Source organism: Microtus oregoni, unplaced genomic scaffold, assembly GCF_018167655.1.
Source record: "Microtus oregoni isolate MIOR12 unplaced genomic scaffold, Mior012 000055F_ref0000237, whole genome shotgun sequence".
Lineage (NCBI taxonomy): Eukaryota > Metazoa > Chordata > Mammalia > Rodentia > Cricetidae > Microtus > Microtus oregoni.
Window position 1 is genome coordinate 560,564 of NW_024543831.1, and position 18,331 is coordinate 578,894.

The 18,331-nt window shown below is 50.4% G+C and overlaps 1 protein-coding gene across 1 annotated transcript in view; it reads left to right on the top strand.

Annotated features, from left to right (window-relative positions):
* Positions 1-6,804, top strand: part of Nectin1 (nectin cell adhesion molecule 1) — a 60,624-nt gene extending 53,820 nt beyond the window's left edge. Inside the window, exon 6 of the mRNA XM_041638500.1 lies at positions 4,331-6,804. Coding sequence (XP_041494434.1) covers positions 4,331-4,875 — 545 coding nt within the window. The 3' untranslated portion in view covers positions 4,876-6,804. The remainder of the gene's footprint in view (positions 1-4,330) is intronic.
* Positions 6,805-18,331: the final 11,527 nt, after the last annotated feature.

Sequence of the window (18,331 nt, forward strand, 5' to 3'; positions counted from 1 at the left end):
CAGAGTAGTTTGGGGCACCGACCATTCTCATCAGACAGATGATACAGCAAACCCTGTCATTCTGTGATTAGTGGGGTCAGGAAATCCAATCTAGCTGAGTTAAATGTAAGAGCACGATATTTTTCATTGGTTCTTTGCTGGGAAAGCAGGAAAGTAACCACGGTAGAACTTCTGTTATGCACAGCGGTCATGCTGCAGTGAGTCAGCCCCACAGGATGAGCGGCTCCTTCCCTCGGCCCTTCTCTTATCCCAACTGAAAGGGGAATCAGAACCAACTGTGGCTAATCCTAATTTGCATTTATTAGTGATGAATTTTTAATTAATAAGTTAGAATCTGAAATGGTTTAAAATAGAGTAAAGGGTGCAGGCAGAGTGGGTGGTATGAGCCGAAGCTTGTTTGTGAATAAGAGCTCACTTGAAGCTGGGTCTGTAATCCCAGCTACTTAGGGAGCTGAAGCCAGAGGATCACAGGTTCAAGGCCAGCCTGGGAAACTTAGTGAGATTCTATCTCAAAATGTGAAGTAAAAGAGAACTAAGAATATAGCCTGGTGGCAGAGTATTTGCCTGGCTTTGTGCTGGGCTCTATGTTAAATCCTTAGTCTCCCACACACACAACCCACTTAGATAGCAAGCATAACGGGTTAATCATCTTTTCGTTACTGTCACAAAATACCTGAGATAATGAATTTAAAAGGAGGAAAAGTTTGTACTCCTTTGATTCCAGCACTCCGGGAGGCAGAGGCAGGCAGATCTCTGTGAGTTCTAAGCCAGGACCACATAGTGAGACGCTTGTTTTAGTGGGGGTGGGTGTGTGTGTGTGGTGGCAGTGAATTAATTCTAGCATACAGTTTCAAAAGTTGTAGCCCATGGTTGTTTGGCCTAGGCTTTAGGGCCTATGATGAGACAGAGCATGGAAAGACTGTGAGGTGGAGTAACTCATTCATTCTGTGGAAGCCAGCAGGCAAGGGTCCCCATATCCCTTTCAAGGGCACCCCCCACAATGATCGGAATTCGTCCCAGTAGGCTCTAAAGATACCACCACTTCCCAGCAGTGTCATGAACTAGCAACCAAGCCTTTAGTATCCAGGCCTTTGCTGAGGACAATCATGAAAGTGTGTGATAGAGGCCAGCTTCTAAGGCCCAGCAAGCAATGCGCAGTTGCTGCCGGTCACTGGCATAGAGAGTGCCCGTGACTACACAGTGGAAATGAATCTGCTCACTCTGAGTGGGACAGCTAAAAGGGTAGAGACCCAGTGAAGGTGAAAGGCCCGAGAATCTTCTACAAACAGCCAAAGCCAGAGAGGAACACTGGCATAATAGAGGGAAGAGTCAGAGTGGACCGATGCTGGTGGCACTGGGAGCCCAGTGGAGGACCGGTGGATGGAGAGGATGAGAAAGGAGGACAGACAGCCTGGATGGAGCAGTGGGATTTGAGTTGGTGATTCCAGAAGTTTCTCAACTCTATAACCCTAAACGTTAGTTCCCTGTCCTATGGGCAGGAAGATAGGGTCAAGCTCCAGGAAGCTGGGAATTACTCCATCCTGCATCTCTCTCAAAGTCCAGCAGGGTGTGGGAGAAGGCGAAGGGCTCCCGTGTGTCATCTAAGCCAATGGTTCTCAGAGTGTTTATCCTACTGGTTTTTGCTGAGCTCTGAGTCAATGGCTCAGGGTCTCATGAGGTACAGTTTGGGAATTGTATCCCAGAAACCTTCAGAGATACAGTTCTGCAGCTGAGTGAGAGCTGTGTACTTGAAGTGGCTTGGCACACCAGGAGGATCACAGTTAAGTCATGAAACGGAGATGAGCTCTGTTGTGAGCAAAGAGAGCGGGGGACAGAGGTCCAAAGACAAAGCCTCCACTAGGAGAGCTGGAGAAAGCCCAAGAGGGAAAGCCAAGGACCCAGGGAGTCTCGACGCAGCAAGCTAGGGGCACAGTTCAGAAGTTCTTTATGGACACCTCGCTTACTATCTTGGCTTCTCTGAGACCAAACCATCCTTCCAGACAGGGCAAAGTCCAGCCTCCAAGAAGCCTTTTCTGAGTGCGTGCCACGGCATTCTCTTTCTCCTACACTCCTGAGCCCTTTACGGCCAGCTCCCTATTGCCTGCTTGCTGCTGAGACTCCAAGCATATCATTTGGTTCCATAGCAATGTCATAACTAGAGAGAAAGATATTTGGGGTATATTTGCTAGCTGAATAAGGAAGGAGACAGGTAAGGGTGGGCCAGGAGTGGTGGTAGCCTGTGGCCTCAACATTCAGGAAGCCGAGACAGGAAGATCTCAAGTTCAAAGCCAGCCTGCCCTAGTGAAGCCTTGTTCCAAACCAACCAAGCAAAGAAAGACATAGAGGTGGATGCAGAGAATCCAATCTGAGAACTGAAGGAGGATGCAGGCTGACAGTACAGATGTGTAAGGTGCTTCCTTTCTAAGGGCAGTGAGAAGATGGGACCCAGGAAACCAAGAGGAACTTGAGACTGCTCCCAGAGACTGTTGCAGGGATAGGCAGTCGAGACAGATATCAGTAAACATTTACAGACCATCTCCTCTGTGACCTACACTGAGGACACACTAGAGACAAACGGGGAACCCAGTCCCCCAGGCTTGTGCTTCTCTCCACCAGCTCCAGGCTCAGGAGCATCTGGGTGGCCACAACTCAGCCATGTGATCTCAGGCAAATGTTTCCCCCCCTTTGGGGCCCCCGTGAGCCACGGGAAAGCCTTTCCCCCATTCCGAACCTCCGCCCTGCTCCTGCCTGCTAGCCAACAGCACCCCACACACTCACATGGGACCCATGGGAGGAGTAGGATTCCGATGAAGTGAGTGATGCTGAATTAGGGAGTGAGCCAGCTGCAGCGGGCTCCCAGGAACAGACACATGGGCCCAAACAGGCATGCTACCTTGGCCTTGGCCCTCCTGGGCCAGGCTGGAGAGAGGACTGGACAGTGGCTTGCGCTGAGTCTACACCCCAGCTCCTTACCAAGGCCAGTCATGGTCTCCAGTGCCACCCTGTGGTAGTGCTGGGAACCGTCTCCCTGTGTCTTGCCCTGGGACCTCTTGGCCTCTGGCCTGGTGTGGCCTGACTTAGCCTTCTCCCATCCATTCCAGGCCTGGAAGACAAAGGAGAAAAAGAGATCATAGGGTTGTCAGAAAAAGTCACCCACCTCACTGTCTCTTCCTTCCAAACTCTTTTAGTCTTTTCCCCGCCTTTATTATCTTTTTATTTCTACTCTGCCACATTATTGACCTTTCTTTTCCTTTTCTTTCTTTTTCTATTTTTTTCCTTTTTCTTTCTTTTTTATTTTTGGAGATAGTTTTATTCTATAGCCCAAACTGGCCTTGAACTTTTAGCAGTCCCCCTGCCTTAGTTTCTCAGATCCTGAAATTACAGGTATGAGTGATTATGCCTGGATCAGTCTATCCTCATTATCTGCATATCTTTATGCACACATGTGTTGTGCTTGGCATGGCCTGTGAGCCATTAAACATGCTCGTACATGTGTATGTTCCTGGTCTGTAATACACATGTGGGCCTCCACAGCCGCGTTCTGCCTGTCCTTACTTTGTGCTAGCCATCTGTCCCTTTGGTGTCTCAACCCCATAGCCCAATCTGGCAATCCCAACAGATCTCCACCGTGCTCTGCATGGCAGGACCACTCCCAAGAGTCACAACCCTGGTCTGTAGCACACTGGCAGATGACTGGCACTTATAGGGTATCTATTGAGCCAAAAGTTAGAAACCCATTTTCTGTATGTCCAGAAGGCAAAAGAAACCGGTCCTGGAATACCTACTAGACTCCTGGTGTTGGGACAATGATGTCTACCTGTCAGGCAAAGGGACACTGGTGACAGGTGCACAGGGTTTATTTTTAAAAACAACCAAAAAAGCAGCAATACTATATCTCATTGGCTAAGTGGCCTCAGGTAAGTTAACCTCCCTAACTGTCTCCTGCACTGAATAGAAACGAATAGCAGACCACCCTTGGAGGGCGGTGGTGGTGAGGGACACAGTTGGGTACCTGCAGATGTACCCCTGCACCATGGAGGGATGGAACAGGACTGGCACTACCTCCAGGGATGGTCAGGATAGAAGGCTGGGTTCTCTGGGTGCTTTAGCTGCCTCTCTCCTCTCGCCTGCCTTATTCTAGCGCCCAGTGCTGCAGCTGATGTGACCTCAAGGAGGTGGGGTGCTAGGAACCTCTGGAACCAGGACTGCTCAAACACGGGGTGTGGACATCCTGTCCTGGGCCTTTCCCTCCCCTGCTTCCTTACACCCCCTACTGACTTCCGAAGAGCAGACACTGACTCTGTCCCCTCCATCTCTTTTCCTCACCCAGAGTTCCCCTACACCCCATCTCCTGAACATGGGCGGCGTTCGGGGCAGGTGCCCACAGCCATCATCGGGGGCGTGGCTGGGAGTGTCCTGCTGGTGCTGATTGTGGTTGGAGGGATCATAGTGGCCCTGCGCCGGCGCCGGCACACCTTCAAGGGCGACTACAGTACCAAGAAGCATGTATATGGCAATGGCTACAGCAAGGCAGGGATCCCCCAGCATCACCCGCCCATGGCACAGAACCTGCAGTACCCTGATGACTCAGATGACGAAAAGAAGGCCGGCCCACTGGGCGGGAGCAGCTATGAGGAGGAAGAAGAGGAGGAGGGCGGTGGAGGGGGCGAACGCAAGGTGGGCGGACCCCACCCCAAATATGACGAGGACGCCAAACGGCCCTACTTCACTGTGGATGAAGCGGAGGCCCGTCAGGACGGCTATGGGGACCGGACTCTGGGCTACCAGTATGACCCTGAACAACTGGACTTGGCTGAGAACATGGTTTCTCAGAACGATGGGTCTTTCATTTCCAAGAAGGAGTGGTATGTGTAGCCCTACCTTCCGGAGCCTCTGTCTGTGCCCACTTCTCCCTGGCTCCTACCCGCACGCCCCCTGCCCACCCTCACAGTCCACTGCCCCAGGAGCTCAACAAAGACTTGACCAGCTGCCCTAAACCAGCCCCAAACTCCTGGGGAGCCAGGGGAGCTCAGGGCAGACCCCACTTGGCTTCGTTTTTTTATTTCTGCCCTCTCCCACCCTTCCCCGCGGTGTTGTGTTCGACTGTGACTTTGGTGTTGCTGTATCTTTCCTTTAAGGACCCCATCCACTGCCCTCTGTGTTGGGAGCCCTGTTCTTGTCTTGTGTACTTGGGCGTCCCTCCAGGGTTTGGGGAGCCAGTCCTCTCCCACCCCCCAACACTGGAATTTGTTTGTGTTCTCTTCATTGGGGAGGGAGGGCAGAGGGGGCTTTAAGATGAAGAGCACCCTCACCTCACCCCGTATGCTGCTCCTTTGCCCAATGTCCCCCCACTCTAAACTGGTGATGCAGCCAGGGCACCTAAAAGGTTATAGGGGAGTTCTCTGTGGTATCCAGGGGAGTCTTGTCTGTGAAATGATGGAGCTGGGGTTCCTACTGGGGTCCTGGGCACTGTGTTTTCCTGGTAAGAGTGGCTTTATGCTTTCTCTGTTCTGCTGGCCTACAAAATGAGGTTGGCCTAGCTGTCATATACTGCTTTCCTTTACTCCCAGGCTGTTCTCTACAGAGTGGGTGACCCCAGCTGGACTCTACCCACAGTCCCTGTATGCCTCCTCCAACACATGCACACACACCACTGGGTCTCCCCCAGTGCTCTCACGCCCTGCCCAGGCTAAACACTGCCCCAGGCCCCACCCTCCTCTGCTCAGGGAGGGATCAGCCCACAGAAGCATCCAGAGACAGAGAGGATGAACCACCCAGCTGCTGCCGCTCTAAGATTTCAGTGTAGCTCCAACCTTTCCAACGGTGTGCACGTTTCTCGGATTTCTCTTTATCTGCAACACTTGACTCTTCTGGGAAGTCGGGGCTGGGATCTCAGGAAGAAATTTGAGGCAAAGAAGTATTTATATGGCGAGGGCGTCCTCATGGAAGCTCCGCAAACACAATCTGGTGGTAGACTGCGGGGGACTGCTAACGTCTCATACAGGAAGGCCAGCATAGATGTCACAGGTCTCAAAGAAAGTGCAGGAGCACCCAGGAACCTGCTGCTTGTCCACAGTTTCTACCAGTGCCATTCTGAGGTGAGGTGGACGACGAAGGGCCCTCCCTTGAGTGCATGGAGAAAGGCCCTCCCAGCTCACTGTCCCCAAGTTCAAAGTGCCTCACTTTCTCCATCTGTGCCCCAAATTCCCCACATTCTAAATGGCATGCCTATGCCCTGGGGTAGGCAAAGTGGGCTGCGAGAGCCCTAGGTCCTGCCTGCTGGGGTCTCAACTCACTCGGCCCAAGGTGACACTCTGAGGGATAGCAGGTGTTGGGGAGAGGGAGGCAGAGCACTCTGTGCCCCAAGGGCACTGACCCACCCTGCCATAGGCTTCCTAAGGGAGCCCCAGCCCTCGCCCCACCCCCCCTCCCTGGTGCTGCTATTGAATTCCCAGTCGAAGCGCCATCTCTGGCACCCCTCAGCCCACCAGCTGGGGCCATTTCACCAGGCCTTCACTGCCCTAGTCCCAGCCCAGGCCGCCCAGTAGCCACGTAGCAGAAGTCTGAAGCCATGCCAGCCCTGTGGCGGCTCTCCCCTCTTGGCATTGGGGGCACTGGATAGGGTGGAGTTCAGGAAAGAAACTTCTAGGGCCTTTCTAGCCACAGGGCAGAGGAAGATGGAGGGGCTGGGCTGCTTCTTCCAGCAGTATTAGTGACCCTCCCATGTCACAGCACCTCTCTCCTCCTCATGCCAATTCTAGCCCCTCTGCTTGGTCCCCTTACTCACAAGGCAGGAGGCATTTCTGAGAAGACTCACCCTCCTGCACCTCTCAAACCTTCCACTGTCACCCCTTATTCCTTATTTCATGATGGACTGAGGAGGCCCTGGGCCCGGACAAAGCACCTAAGCTCCCCTTAAGACACCTGCACGCCTTTCCCCCAAGCAAAGCACAATTTACGGGGTCTCTGCAGCAGGATCCAGGATCCCAGCTGTGATGCTGCTCCCAGGCATTTGCTACCTGGGTTAAGAGAGGAAATGAGGCCGGCATCAGTCTCTGGGCCTAAGGAGCAGGGGCTTTCTTGGCGCTGTGTTTGTTGCGGGACAGTGGCGACATCCAGCTGACCGTGGAAGGCCCAGTGCAGCAGAGCAGAGGGCGTTCTGCTTCACCTTCATGGCCCCAACCCAAGCTGAGCATCTGCCTTGCTGCACAGAGAATAAACTTGGTGTGTTAACTGTGCCAAGGCCTCTCCAGTTGTCATCTCTCATTGCCCTCCCTCTGCTGCCCCTGGACTCCTGTTTCCCTGCAGATTTTGATATTCTGAGTCTCATTTACAGGAAGGCCCTGAAAAGAACCGCAGCACACATCAGTGAACACATGCCCAGCACACTGGCGCTCACCTTTCACAGACCAAGCACAGGCGCGTGTGTGCACAAGTACCCACATGAGGAACGAGAAGCCCTTAGGAATGCTCAGGCCCGAGACAGTGGACGGGGACCCAGCCCTGGGAAGGTGCCCTCTGTGCCCCAGTCACTGGTGCAATAACTTCTGCTGCCCTTGAGGTGGGAGAATCAGGACTCATGTCAGGTGGGTGGGGCCGCCCTGAGCCCAGCAGACACCGCATTCCCTTTACTGGGAGGAGGGGGGTGCTCCCAGGCCTCTGGGGGTCCAGGTAGAGACTTCCCCAAGCCTGACTGCCAACTGAAAAACCCTCTCCTAGTGAGGGCAGGTGGCTCAAGCTGGCCTGGGCCAGAGGCACCCAGAGGTGAGGAATTCAGTCTCGCCGATGCTGCTTTTTGACCCTGGCTGTGAGGAACGGGCTTGGGGTGGGGGGGTGAGTTTTGTTTTTGTGTTAACCAATGGAAACAAAATCCAGGAGAAGCTGCCACCCTTACCGCCAAGTGTGGCCAGCTTCCTTTGCTTCAATTTCTTTGTCACCATTTTCCTCTTTGGTCCTGGGGGACAGCCCAGCAGATTCTCCTGGTTCTGACCTGGGGAGGGGGGTGTCCCACCCCCTTTTACTTGTATTAAAAAAAAAAAGATGGGTTGAAAATGTACTGAGAAAAAAAATGTACTTTTTTATAAATAAAGTGTTTAAAAACAAGTCCATTTGCATCCTGTCACTGAAAGTAGGGTTTGGGCAAAGCTAGAGAAGATAGCCGGACCGCAGAGAGGATGCAGGAACACTATAGATAAACAGAACAACTGGTCCTATGACAGGGACTCATTGAGGTGCCCCATCGGCCACCTTGCCGGCATCTCTGGTTGAGCACCGGTAGGCTGCAATGGCACCATCTTGCAGTGAGGAGATGTGAGCTGGGTATAGCAGTAGGGCACAGGGGGATGGTTGGCGTCTGCTGGGCAGGGTGGGGGTCAGGAAAGGGATGACAGAAGGACACAGCTGAGGACCGCGTGCTCTGGCTCGAGCCACTATTCCAGAGCTCTTGCCTCAGTCACCACCCCTCTCCCAGGCTGGTCTCCTCTTGCCCACTTCCTTCGAATCCTGTTCCTCCCTGCCGGGTCCCCTGTGGCTCTGAGGAGAAGAAAACACGCAGTGGAGCACCTGCTGTGTTAGACAGATCCCCGGAGATGGGGGCGGGGTGACTCTATACTTCCCTCTTCTATTCTGAGGATGTAGTGCCGCCCTGTCCCCCAACAACTCTCCCTGATCCCTACCTTAACCCTTCCCTCTCAGGGGGCTGGTTGGGGGAGCTCTTCTTGTTCCTCCATTCTCTTCTCCCCATGCCAGCAACATCTGCTTCCCATCTCCTGGGCTGGAATGCAGGACAAATCGACCCTGAGGGTGGGAGGACAGGGGGCTTCAAGGACTGCCCCCTCCTATTCACCCCTGGTGGCATCTCTTTACCGAGATCTATCCCATAGAGCCTCGGGCTCTAGAGGGGGCAGGGACCATAGAAGCCAAGACAGCTGCTTAGCAAGTCCTCAGGTCCACGTGGGAACAAGGCCACCTCCTCCACACTTAAGATTAGATCCCCTAAGAAAGGCAGAATCCAGCGTGGAAGAGGAGCCCGCAGCTGTTGGCAGCTGGCTGAGTCCCTCTCTGGAAGGCTAAACCAAGGCACCCAGGACAGACAGAGCTGTGTTTAGATGTTGATACTCGAATGAGATGCAAATTGGTTGTCTAAGCGGTTATTTCCTCGGTTTTTCAGGCTGTCTGTTTAAGTTAATTTTTAATTTGTGCGAGCAATAAATGCTTAATTACATTATTAATATATTAGAAGAGAGCAGTGGACAGAATATCCTAATTGGCATTTAACTAGAGCGTTCCGGCAAATTAGCCAAGACTTTCTCCAGCTTCGAGGAAGGAGGGCAAGCCAATTAGTCTCAGGCACAGCCTCTGTGGGCGGAGCTTTGCGCTGGAGAAGCCAGACCCACACTTTCCCTAGGCCTGAGGCTGGATACCCAACTTGGAGGATACTAGCTAGTATCTGCACTCACTTCCTAGTTGAGTTAGGCTTAGGAGAAAATTCCTGCTACTTAGGCCATGGCTCCTCCTTTTGTCCAAACCCAAAACCCTTGACCAGAGTAGGGAACCCAAGGCTGGGTAGCCTAAAACAGTCCCTGCCCAAGTAGGGCCGTCTGCCTCCTGCATGCCACCATTGCCTACTCCCAGCTGGTACCCTGTTCTCTAGAAACCATTCTCCGAGCAAATCTCTCGCTGCAGGTGACTAAGGGAATAAACTTGATGTTCAGGAGTCATATATTTGGTCACATGTTCTTTCACCTAGGTCACAGTTTTTTTTAAATGTTTATTTATTATATATACAATATTCTGTCTGCATGTATGCCTGAAGGCCAGAAGAGGGCACCAGACCTTATTACAGATGGTTGTGAGCCACCATGTGGTTGCTGGGAATTGAACTCAGGACCTTTGGAAGAGCAGGCAACACTCTTAACCACTGAGCCATCTCTCCAGCCCCCCTAGGTCACAGTTTGGGTCACTGGAGGCCAGACCACTCTGCTAGTCTGTGATTATGGCCGCTCCAAGAATTCAGAACAGCAAGGACGCTAGATTCCAAATGAGACATTGGCCTCCTGAGCTCTAGCAGGGCAGATCTGTAGCAGCGCAGGATGAGTATTGCTAGCTTTGTCTGAAAGGGGGTAACACGACCTCTGCCTTGACCTTGAAGAATACACAGGGGTCCTGCAGATATTGGGGTCACAAGTACTCTGGGCAAACTTCAGACATTGTTTGTCCCAAAGTGATCATGCCAGTCCAACCCCCTCACTCTGTACACGGAGATCTGAAGTCTAAAGTGGAAGCTAGGAACCCAGCTGCACCCCTGTAAATGTATTCTGAGCTTGCTCATGCTGAGCAGGGCCACCTCTGAGAGTGGGGAGTGGGAAGAGGGGTGTCAAGAAACTGAGGGGACAGGAAAACAGATCTAGAACAGATTTCTATTGACCGAAAATCAATACAAGCCCCCAGTGAAGCATAAGGTAGGCACACAGGAGCTACGTTGAGTACCTAGTAGAGCTGCCAATCATATTAGACTCATTGAGGAAGACTACCTTGGAAATATGCCAACAACTGGTTTAAAACAATGGCAGGGACGTGGATGGTGGCACAGTGGATGGAGGAAGGCTTCTGATGGCTGGAATAAGCGCTGGCTGGGCTCTGCTTCTGGAAACACCTCGATACCTGCCTCCACGTCCAACAGCTTCTGGCTTCCGGGAAGCAGTCTTCAGGCTTGACCTTGATGCTAACCTCCGTGGTCCTCAAGCCCTATTCTCTCCCCCTGGTTGATGGTGCTTGATGATGACCACCAAGTCCTGGTCTTTTGGGGACTGCTCTGTCACTCCTCATCTGTGCCACCAACTCTTAGATGACTGTCAGAGGCATTGTCCCCTCTTTTTCTCCCTCTGACCACCACTCCTCCCCAGGTACAGATACACACGCACACACACACTTCACACCCCATACTCGGCACCACCTCTGGCCTCATCATATTCAGTTCACCCTGGACTCCAGGCTCAGACTAGCACAACCTGCCTTGAAAGCCAACACAACAGCACCATCTGTGTACACCACTAGTGCCGGCTGAGCACAGAGTACTTAATCCAGAATCACTCAACGTGTTAATTACTTGCCTTGTGGCTATGACAAAAGAGCTGACCAAAGTGACTTAAGGAAGGGAGGGTTTATTCGGATCCTGCTTACTCACTCTTTGACAGTGTGTTTCATCTGGGTGAAGATGTCCCGGCATCAGGAAGGGCCACAGTCAGGAGGTAGAGAGGAGTGAGCATTTATGTTCCCTTCTTTTCTTTTCTTCAGTCTGCCACCAGAGCCCAGGGAATGGTGCTGCCCACATTTAGGATGGATCCTCCCAGTTCAATTAATCTAATTTAAATAATCCCTCACAGACATTTGTTGCCATAGTGATTCTAAATTTTATCAAGTTGACAGTCAAGATTAGCCATCACAGTTGGCTTTGTTTAAGGTTCTTGTTTTTGTTGTTGTTGAGATAGGGTTTCTCTGTGTAGTCCTGGCTATCCTGGAACTCACTTTGTAGACCAGGCTGGCCTCAAACTCACAAAGATCTGCTTCCCTCTGCCTCCCAAGTGCTGGGATTAAAGGTGTGCACCTCCACACTGGGCCACAATTGAGGTTTTAAAACACTAAGCCTTGCCCCAGGCAAGTATAGGCAGAACCTCTGGAGTTTGGGAGCTTGGGCAGTCTAAAAGACAGTCAGATTCAAGCCTCCAACATGAAGTTGGGAGCATCCTCAGGTGTCAGTCATGAAGAAAAAGCAGTTCCTGAGACAGGAGCATGACTAAGCAAGAGTTCTGTAATTCCAGAACTCAGAAAGCTGGGGTAGGATTGTGAGTTCAACACAAGCCTTGGATAAAAAGCAATACTCTAAGGAGAGAGAGGAAATGAGAGAGACCTATTGGCGCATAACAAGTGTGATATCTGGAACAGCAAAGTGGAGGAGTAGTCGGATGATGGCAAGACAGTGTGCGTAGGACTTAGGTAACGACTATGTCATTATCATCATTATTAGCCACCCTCATCATTACCCTTCAAAGCACCATGTCCTGATGATGACGCCTGTCACAGAAGCCACCACCTGGAGGTAAGTAGGGGGCCAGGAGATAGCAATAGCTGTGAGCAGGTGTTCTGATGCTACACTGCTCCTAGATGTGAGAGCTCTAGGCATCTTCCAGAAGAGAAGGGAGGTTCCATAGACCCTCTGTGAATGAAGACTCTTGGTCTATGGTGCTGAAAGAAGTGAATGTGCTTCAAGAAGGAAGCTGAGTTCCCTCTATAGGAAAGGTGGCCATGCTTATACCCTTTAGGCCCTTTTCCGTGTCTGAGAACTGGCCCCACATGTCCTGAGAAGGCCTGATTACCCAGTGAATGAAAACGTCGGGAGGATGGCTGATTCAGAGCCCTGCAAGTCCCCTGCACCTCCTCATGCCTAATGTCTTCTCAATGGAAGGCTCTAGCTTGTCCTAGTTGGGATTTCTGTTGCTGTGGTCAAACAGCATGCCCAAAAGCAACTTAGGGAAGACAGGGTTTTATTTCACTTCCACTTCAGCATCGCAGCCTGTCATCTAAGGAAGTCAGGGCAGGAGCTCAGGCAGGACCCTGGAGGCAGGAACTGGAGCAGAAGCCGGGGGGAGTGCTACTTACCAACTTCTTCCCCAAGTATTACTCCACCTGCTTTCTGGACATCCCAGGGCCACCTGCCATGGGTGAGGTAAGTACCCACAGTGGGCCGGCCCTCCCACATCAGACACTAAGTAAGAAAACACACCACAGGATTGCCCACAGCTCATCATGGGGGCATTTTCGCAAATGAGGTTTCTTCTTCCCAGATGACTCTAGATTATGTCAAGTTGACATAAAACTAGCCGGCACATAGCTCCTCTGCATTTTGCGACGTCCTTGGGACCCTCAGTCTCGGGAGAAACCCACAGCTGAGACTGTGGGAGGCTGTTTGTACATAAGGGCAGGGGGTCTCTAGGAAATTTCTCTGCCTTCCATATAGCCTTACTGTGAACCTGAAATTACTCCAAAAAAATAAAGTCTGCTTTTGTCAAGCCCTCAGTTATCCCAGTGTTCCTGGGAGAACGAGACACTATCTCCCTCTCATCCTGAGCCAGATGAAATATTGTGGCCTGCAACTGCCTGACCAGGAGATGATTAGGGTGCAGGGGTGGGAAACTGTGTGTCCTTCCTGATGCTGATCTACCTACTCTTGTGCAGTGGGCACAGCGAAAGCAGCTGTCTTCATAGTCATGGCATGGAACATAGAAAGGCTCCATCCTGGTAGTTGAGTTTCTGAGTAGATGGAGAGGAAATAAAGGGGAAAAGATTGGGAGGAAGGGAAGGGGGGGGGAGGGAAGGAAGAGGGAGAAAATTGGGAGGATGGATGAAGGAATGGATGAAAGGATGGAAGGAAGGAAGGAAGGAAGGAAGGAAGGAAGGAAGGAAATATAGATGGGTAGGTGAGGAGTGAGGAAGGGAAGGGGGAGGGAAGAAAGATTGGGAGGATGGATGAAGGAATGGATGGATGGATGGATGGAGGAATGAATGGATGAAAATGTAGAATGGGTAGAATGAGGAAGGGAAGGGGAAGAAGGACGGGTGGATGGAGACAGGGATGAAAAGAATGGGTGAGTAAATGGATGGGCAGAGAGAAAGGAAGAAACAATGGATTGGATGAGTGAGTGGGTGGATAAGTAGATAGGGAGAAAAAATGGTGGGTCGGTGGACAGGCAGATGTTTAGACTTTTGAGACTTTATATGTCCCTGCTCTAACCTGGTCTCCTTGCTCTTATATTAGGGTCCCCTATCCACATCCCCTCACCTCAGAATATGGTGGTTTTTGTGGGACTCTGCTACATGTAATCTCAATGATCAGGGTCAGAACTTCAGCCTGTTGCCATTTTTTTGGACTCTGACTCTCTCATCAGTTCTGATCATCACAGACACATCCTGTGGATGTACATGAGATGTACTGAGAGGAAGGGGACAGGGTTCAAGCCCTGTGTCCAGGTGTCAGCTGTGTGGACCTAAGTACAGTGCCAGCTGTCCTTGAGATTTATGTCAACAAGTTGCTAGGATGAATAAAGATGGTTCAGAGTTAGCTATTCGGAGAGCCAATAAGAGTTGTACCCACCACAGGCTGCTGCTATGTATGGAGCAAACAAAAACAACCTCCTTGTCAAGCATTCCGCATATATTCCTGGACAGATGGGGGGCTCAGTGAGGTTTAGCTGAGAGGATAAATTTCTCACCATAACTTTTAGTATATGTATCTCAGGATTGGTCATGAAAACATCAGCTGTAAGAACATGTCAAATCATAGCTAAGATGCCAGCTCTGCACCGTACATGCTGTGGTGACCACCACCCTCTTAGTATTTTCCTCCCAGCTCCGCCTCATCCCAACTTAAGGCTGGGTGTGGTAGCTGGCAGAGGTAGCCTTGGCTAAGATCCCCATACTGGTTTATCTTCACTAGTGTGGAGTTGGGACAACTGCAGGAACAAAAGATGGTGCTTACTTCAGAGCAAAGACTTCTGGGTTCCGCCCCCTGCAAAGTTTCATCTGTAGAAAGAGGGGACTGGAGCTGTAGCTCATGATGGAGCTCTTGCCTTGCATGCAGAAGGCCTTGGGTCTGATTCTCATCCCTGCAAAATAATTAATTACAGAAAGAAATAGAAATATCCTAGGAGAAGTAAGAGACTAGGTCTCAGCTTTGGTCTGTTTTACTTATCAGGACTTTGTGTATGAGTTAGTCACTTTTAATTTTTAAGCTTCCTCATTTGCCAAGGGTAAAATGCTTAGACTGTGAAGATTCAGCTCCACACACACACACACACACACACACACACACACACACACACACACACAATCAGCTCCCTATCAAGACAGAAGCTCACAGGGCTGGAGAGATGGCTCAGTGGTTAAGAGTACTGACTGCTCTTCCAGAGGACCCAGGTTCAATTCCTAGCACCCACATGGCAGCTAACAAGTGTAATTCCAAGATCTGACACCCTCACACAGAGTTACATGCAGACAAAATACCAATAAATAAATAAATAAATAAATTATAAAAAGAAAAAGAGAGAAGCTCACACATACTACACCTATAGGCAAGACCCTCATTTGGATTCATGAAGTGTACCCTTCCTTGACAGTTTCCAAAGATTTATTTTTGTCATCGTTGTTGTTGTTGGTAGTAGTAGTAGTTGTGTGTGTGGTACACATATGTCATATGTGCATTGCTGTGGCATGTGTGTAGAGGAGATCAGTGGACAGCTTGCAGAAGTCAGTTCTCTTCTGGTGCGTGTTTCCTCATCGTGGATTATTCTGTTGTGTGTGGGGGCCACAGTGTATATATTCTGTGGACAGGGATCACCTGTTTGACATGATTACATATCCAGTTGCAACCCACATCACATCGTGTGAAACTGTGGGGCCCATCACAGTTGTGTCGGCTGGCACCTGCCTGAGAATGGATTAGAGACAGAAGTACAGCCTGGTTTGTTTAAGCAGAACCCTGCCAGCAGTGTGTGAGTGCCCGTGGTCCTACTGCCTTGCTGCCATCTCTCTTCAGTCATCCTAGCAAGGACCTAGTGGTGTCTTACTGTGGCTTTAATGTGAATTTTCCTGATGACTAGTGACATTTTGATTGTTTTTTCCATGACCATAAATGATTTGATCTTTTGAAAGGGTTCTATGAAAATAAAATAAAAGAGTTTGGCACCCACCTGTAATCCCAGTGCTTTAGAGGCAGAGACAGGAGACAGCATCCTTAGGGGCTGCTGCTCAGACGTCTGGCCAAATCAGTGAGCTCAACATTCAGTGAGAGACCCTGTCTCACAACCTAAGGGAAAGAGTGACAAAGAAAGGTGGATCCAATGTCCACCTCTGGCCTGTGAGCACGTGTGCACACACACCTTCACGCACATCTTCATGCACACATGAACACACACACACACACACGGAGTTTGGAAGCCCACTGGTACATGTTTCCCAGAAGGAGGGCTGATGTCTGCCCATCCAGGTATAATCGAATCTTCTTAGGATGAGTCCCTACTAGGAGACTTAGAAAGTCAGAAGAGGGTGGAGAGAGCCAGGAAGCGGGGAGGGGCTGTCCAAAAGTAGAAGGAAACACCAGCAGTAAAGAACATGACAGCTTGCATGACTGGCTGGCTGGCTGAGGTGTTAAGGTTGCTGCCTTGACTGCCCAGTAGAATTTGCTTAGAAACTTTTTCTGTCCCCACCCCCCCCCCCCCCATGGTTGACTCCTAAATAACTTAGAATTGTAGTTTTTTTGTTTTTTGTGTGTTTGTTTTGCTCTTTGGGAGCCTGCCACCCATATATGGAGACTTATTCTTACTTATAAATGCCCAGTCTTAGCTTGGCTTGTTTCTAGCCAGCTTTTCTAACTTAAATTATCTCGTTTCTCTTAAACTACATTTTGCCTCTGGACTTTTTTTTTTTAACCTTTCTTTATTCTATATTTATTTATTCCTTTTTCTTTCTTTTTTCTCTTTCTTTCTTTCTTCCTTTCTTTCTCTCTTTCTCTCTTTCTCTCTTTCTCCATGGCTGACTGGGTGGCTGGGTGGCTGGGTGGCTGGTCCCTGGCATCCTTCTCTCTTCTTCTCTTTTCTCACTACTCCCCCTTGTCCCTAGATTTTTCCTCCTATTTATTCTCTCTGCATCCAATCCCACCTTTCATTTCTCCTACCTAGCTATTGGCCGTTCAGCTCTTTATTAGACCAATCAGGTATTTTAGGCAGGCAAAGTAACACAACTTTACAGAGTTAAACAAATGCAACATAAAAGAATGCAACATATCTTTGTATTATTAAACAAATATTTCGTAGTATAAACGAATATGACATATCTTAAACTAATATTCCATAACACAAAGTTCCTGGGGGAGGGGTAGCAAAATGAAGGCAGTGGACAGGGAGGCACCCCTCACGTTTCTTCTCCAGTGACTACCTATCATGAGTTGCAGGGGAAGAGCATTGCTTAGAACTGGACCCCAGGCAGGAGGCAGGGAAAGCACTGAAGAGGACTGGGCTGAATCCCAGGGCTGGGCTCTCCTCCCTTACTCTATGTCTCATCAAGCAAGCTCTCTGATTCCATGACAGAACTGACTAGGTCATGGTCCCTGTCTGCATGTGGAGCCGAGAGCAGGGGACATGGGAGCATGGTGGCTTCTCCTGACATGCTCCTGGAGACCAAGCTGCAGGGCCAGGACAGTGAGTCCCCAAGCTCCCCACAGACTGACAATGATGAATTGCCGTGCCCGATTCCACAGCTTATGTCTACCTCAGTGGATGCTGAGGCCAGGTGCCTGGGGCAGGAGTGTGAATGCAGGCTTGCAGAGGAATCTGGCTGCTGCGGCAACAGTGGGGAGAAGGAACAGCCCAGTCACACTGCTTGACCCACCTCATCAGTGACAGCCCCCACCCCCACCACTCTGTCTTCCCCTGCGGAGAAATGAAGGATCTGCCGTGCTCCACCGTGGTAACAAAAATGATCCAAGCCTCCTCTATGACAAGATGAGGAGAGAAGTCCTTCCTACGGGGAAAACCACAGCAGGAGTGCCTTTCCATGTCGTAGTGGAGGCAGAGATAGACCCCCAAGAAAACTGCGCCTTTACTCTGTCCCCAGAGTTTTCCTCTCTGTTCACTGGAGGAAGAAGCAGGTTTAAGCAATGAAAACTGGATTCGCTTATGTAAAAGTCTTTCAGGAGACATCCTCGACCCCTGTGGTACTGAGAGCAGCCGATTGGTTGGTACTGGCTTTCCTGGAGACTCCAGGATAAGCATGGCACCAGGGCCCAACTAACTAGGGAGCTCACCCTCCAACCCCTGCCACCAGCCCTTCTCAGAGGTCGGAGGCTTCTCTCAAAGCCAAAGACACTGGTGTTCTGCCCTGTGCCCTTTGCTTTTGCCCTCAAAGCTCAACACATGAAAATCTCCAGCAAAAGATCTATCGTCTAGTCTTTAAGAGACGGCCATCCTTAATCTCATTAGAGTCCAAGACTTTCATATACCAAAGACCATAGGTGTTCCGGCCCCTTATATAAATTGCCTCAGTGTTTGCACAGAACCCACACAATCCTCCCGCATAGCTCACGCCGTCTTTAGATGACTTCTAACACTAAGTGTTATGTAAACAGCATAAGTGTCATGTAAATAGCTGTCATGGTGCATTGTTTCAAGAATGATGACGAGGAAGGGTCAGCATGTGTTCAGTACAGAGGAGGTCTCAGTGTTCCCACCAATGTGACCTAATACCCGAGGGGATCTTAGTGGGGAAAGGTTTCTTGCGACTC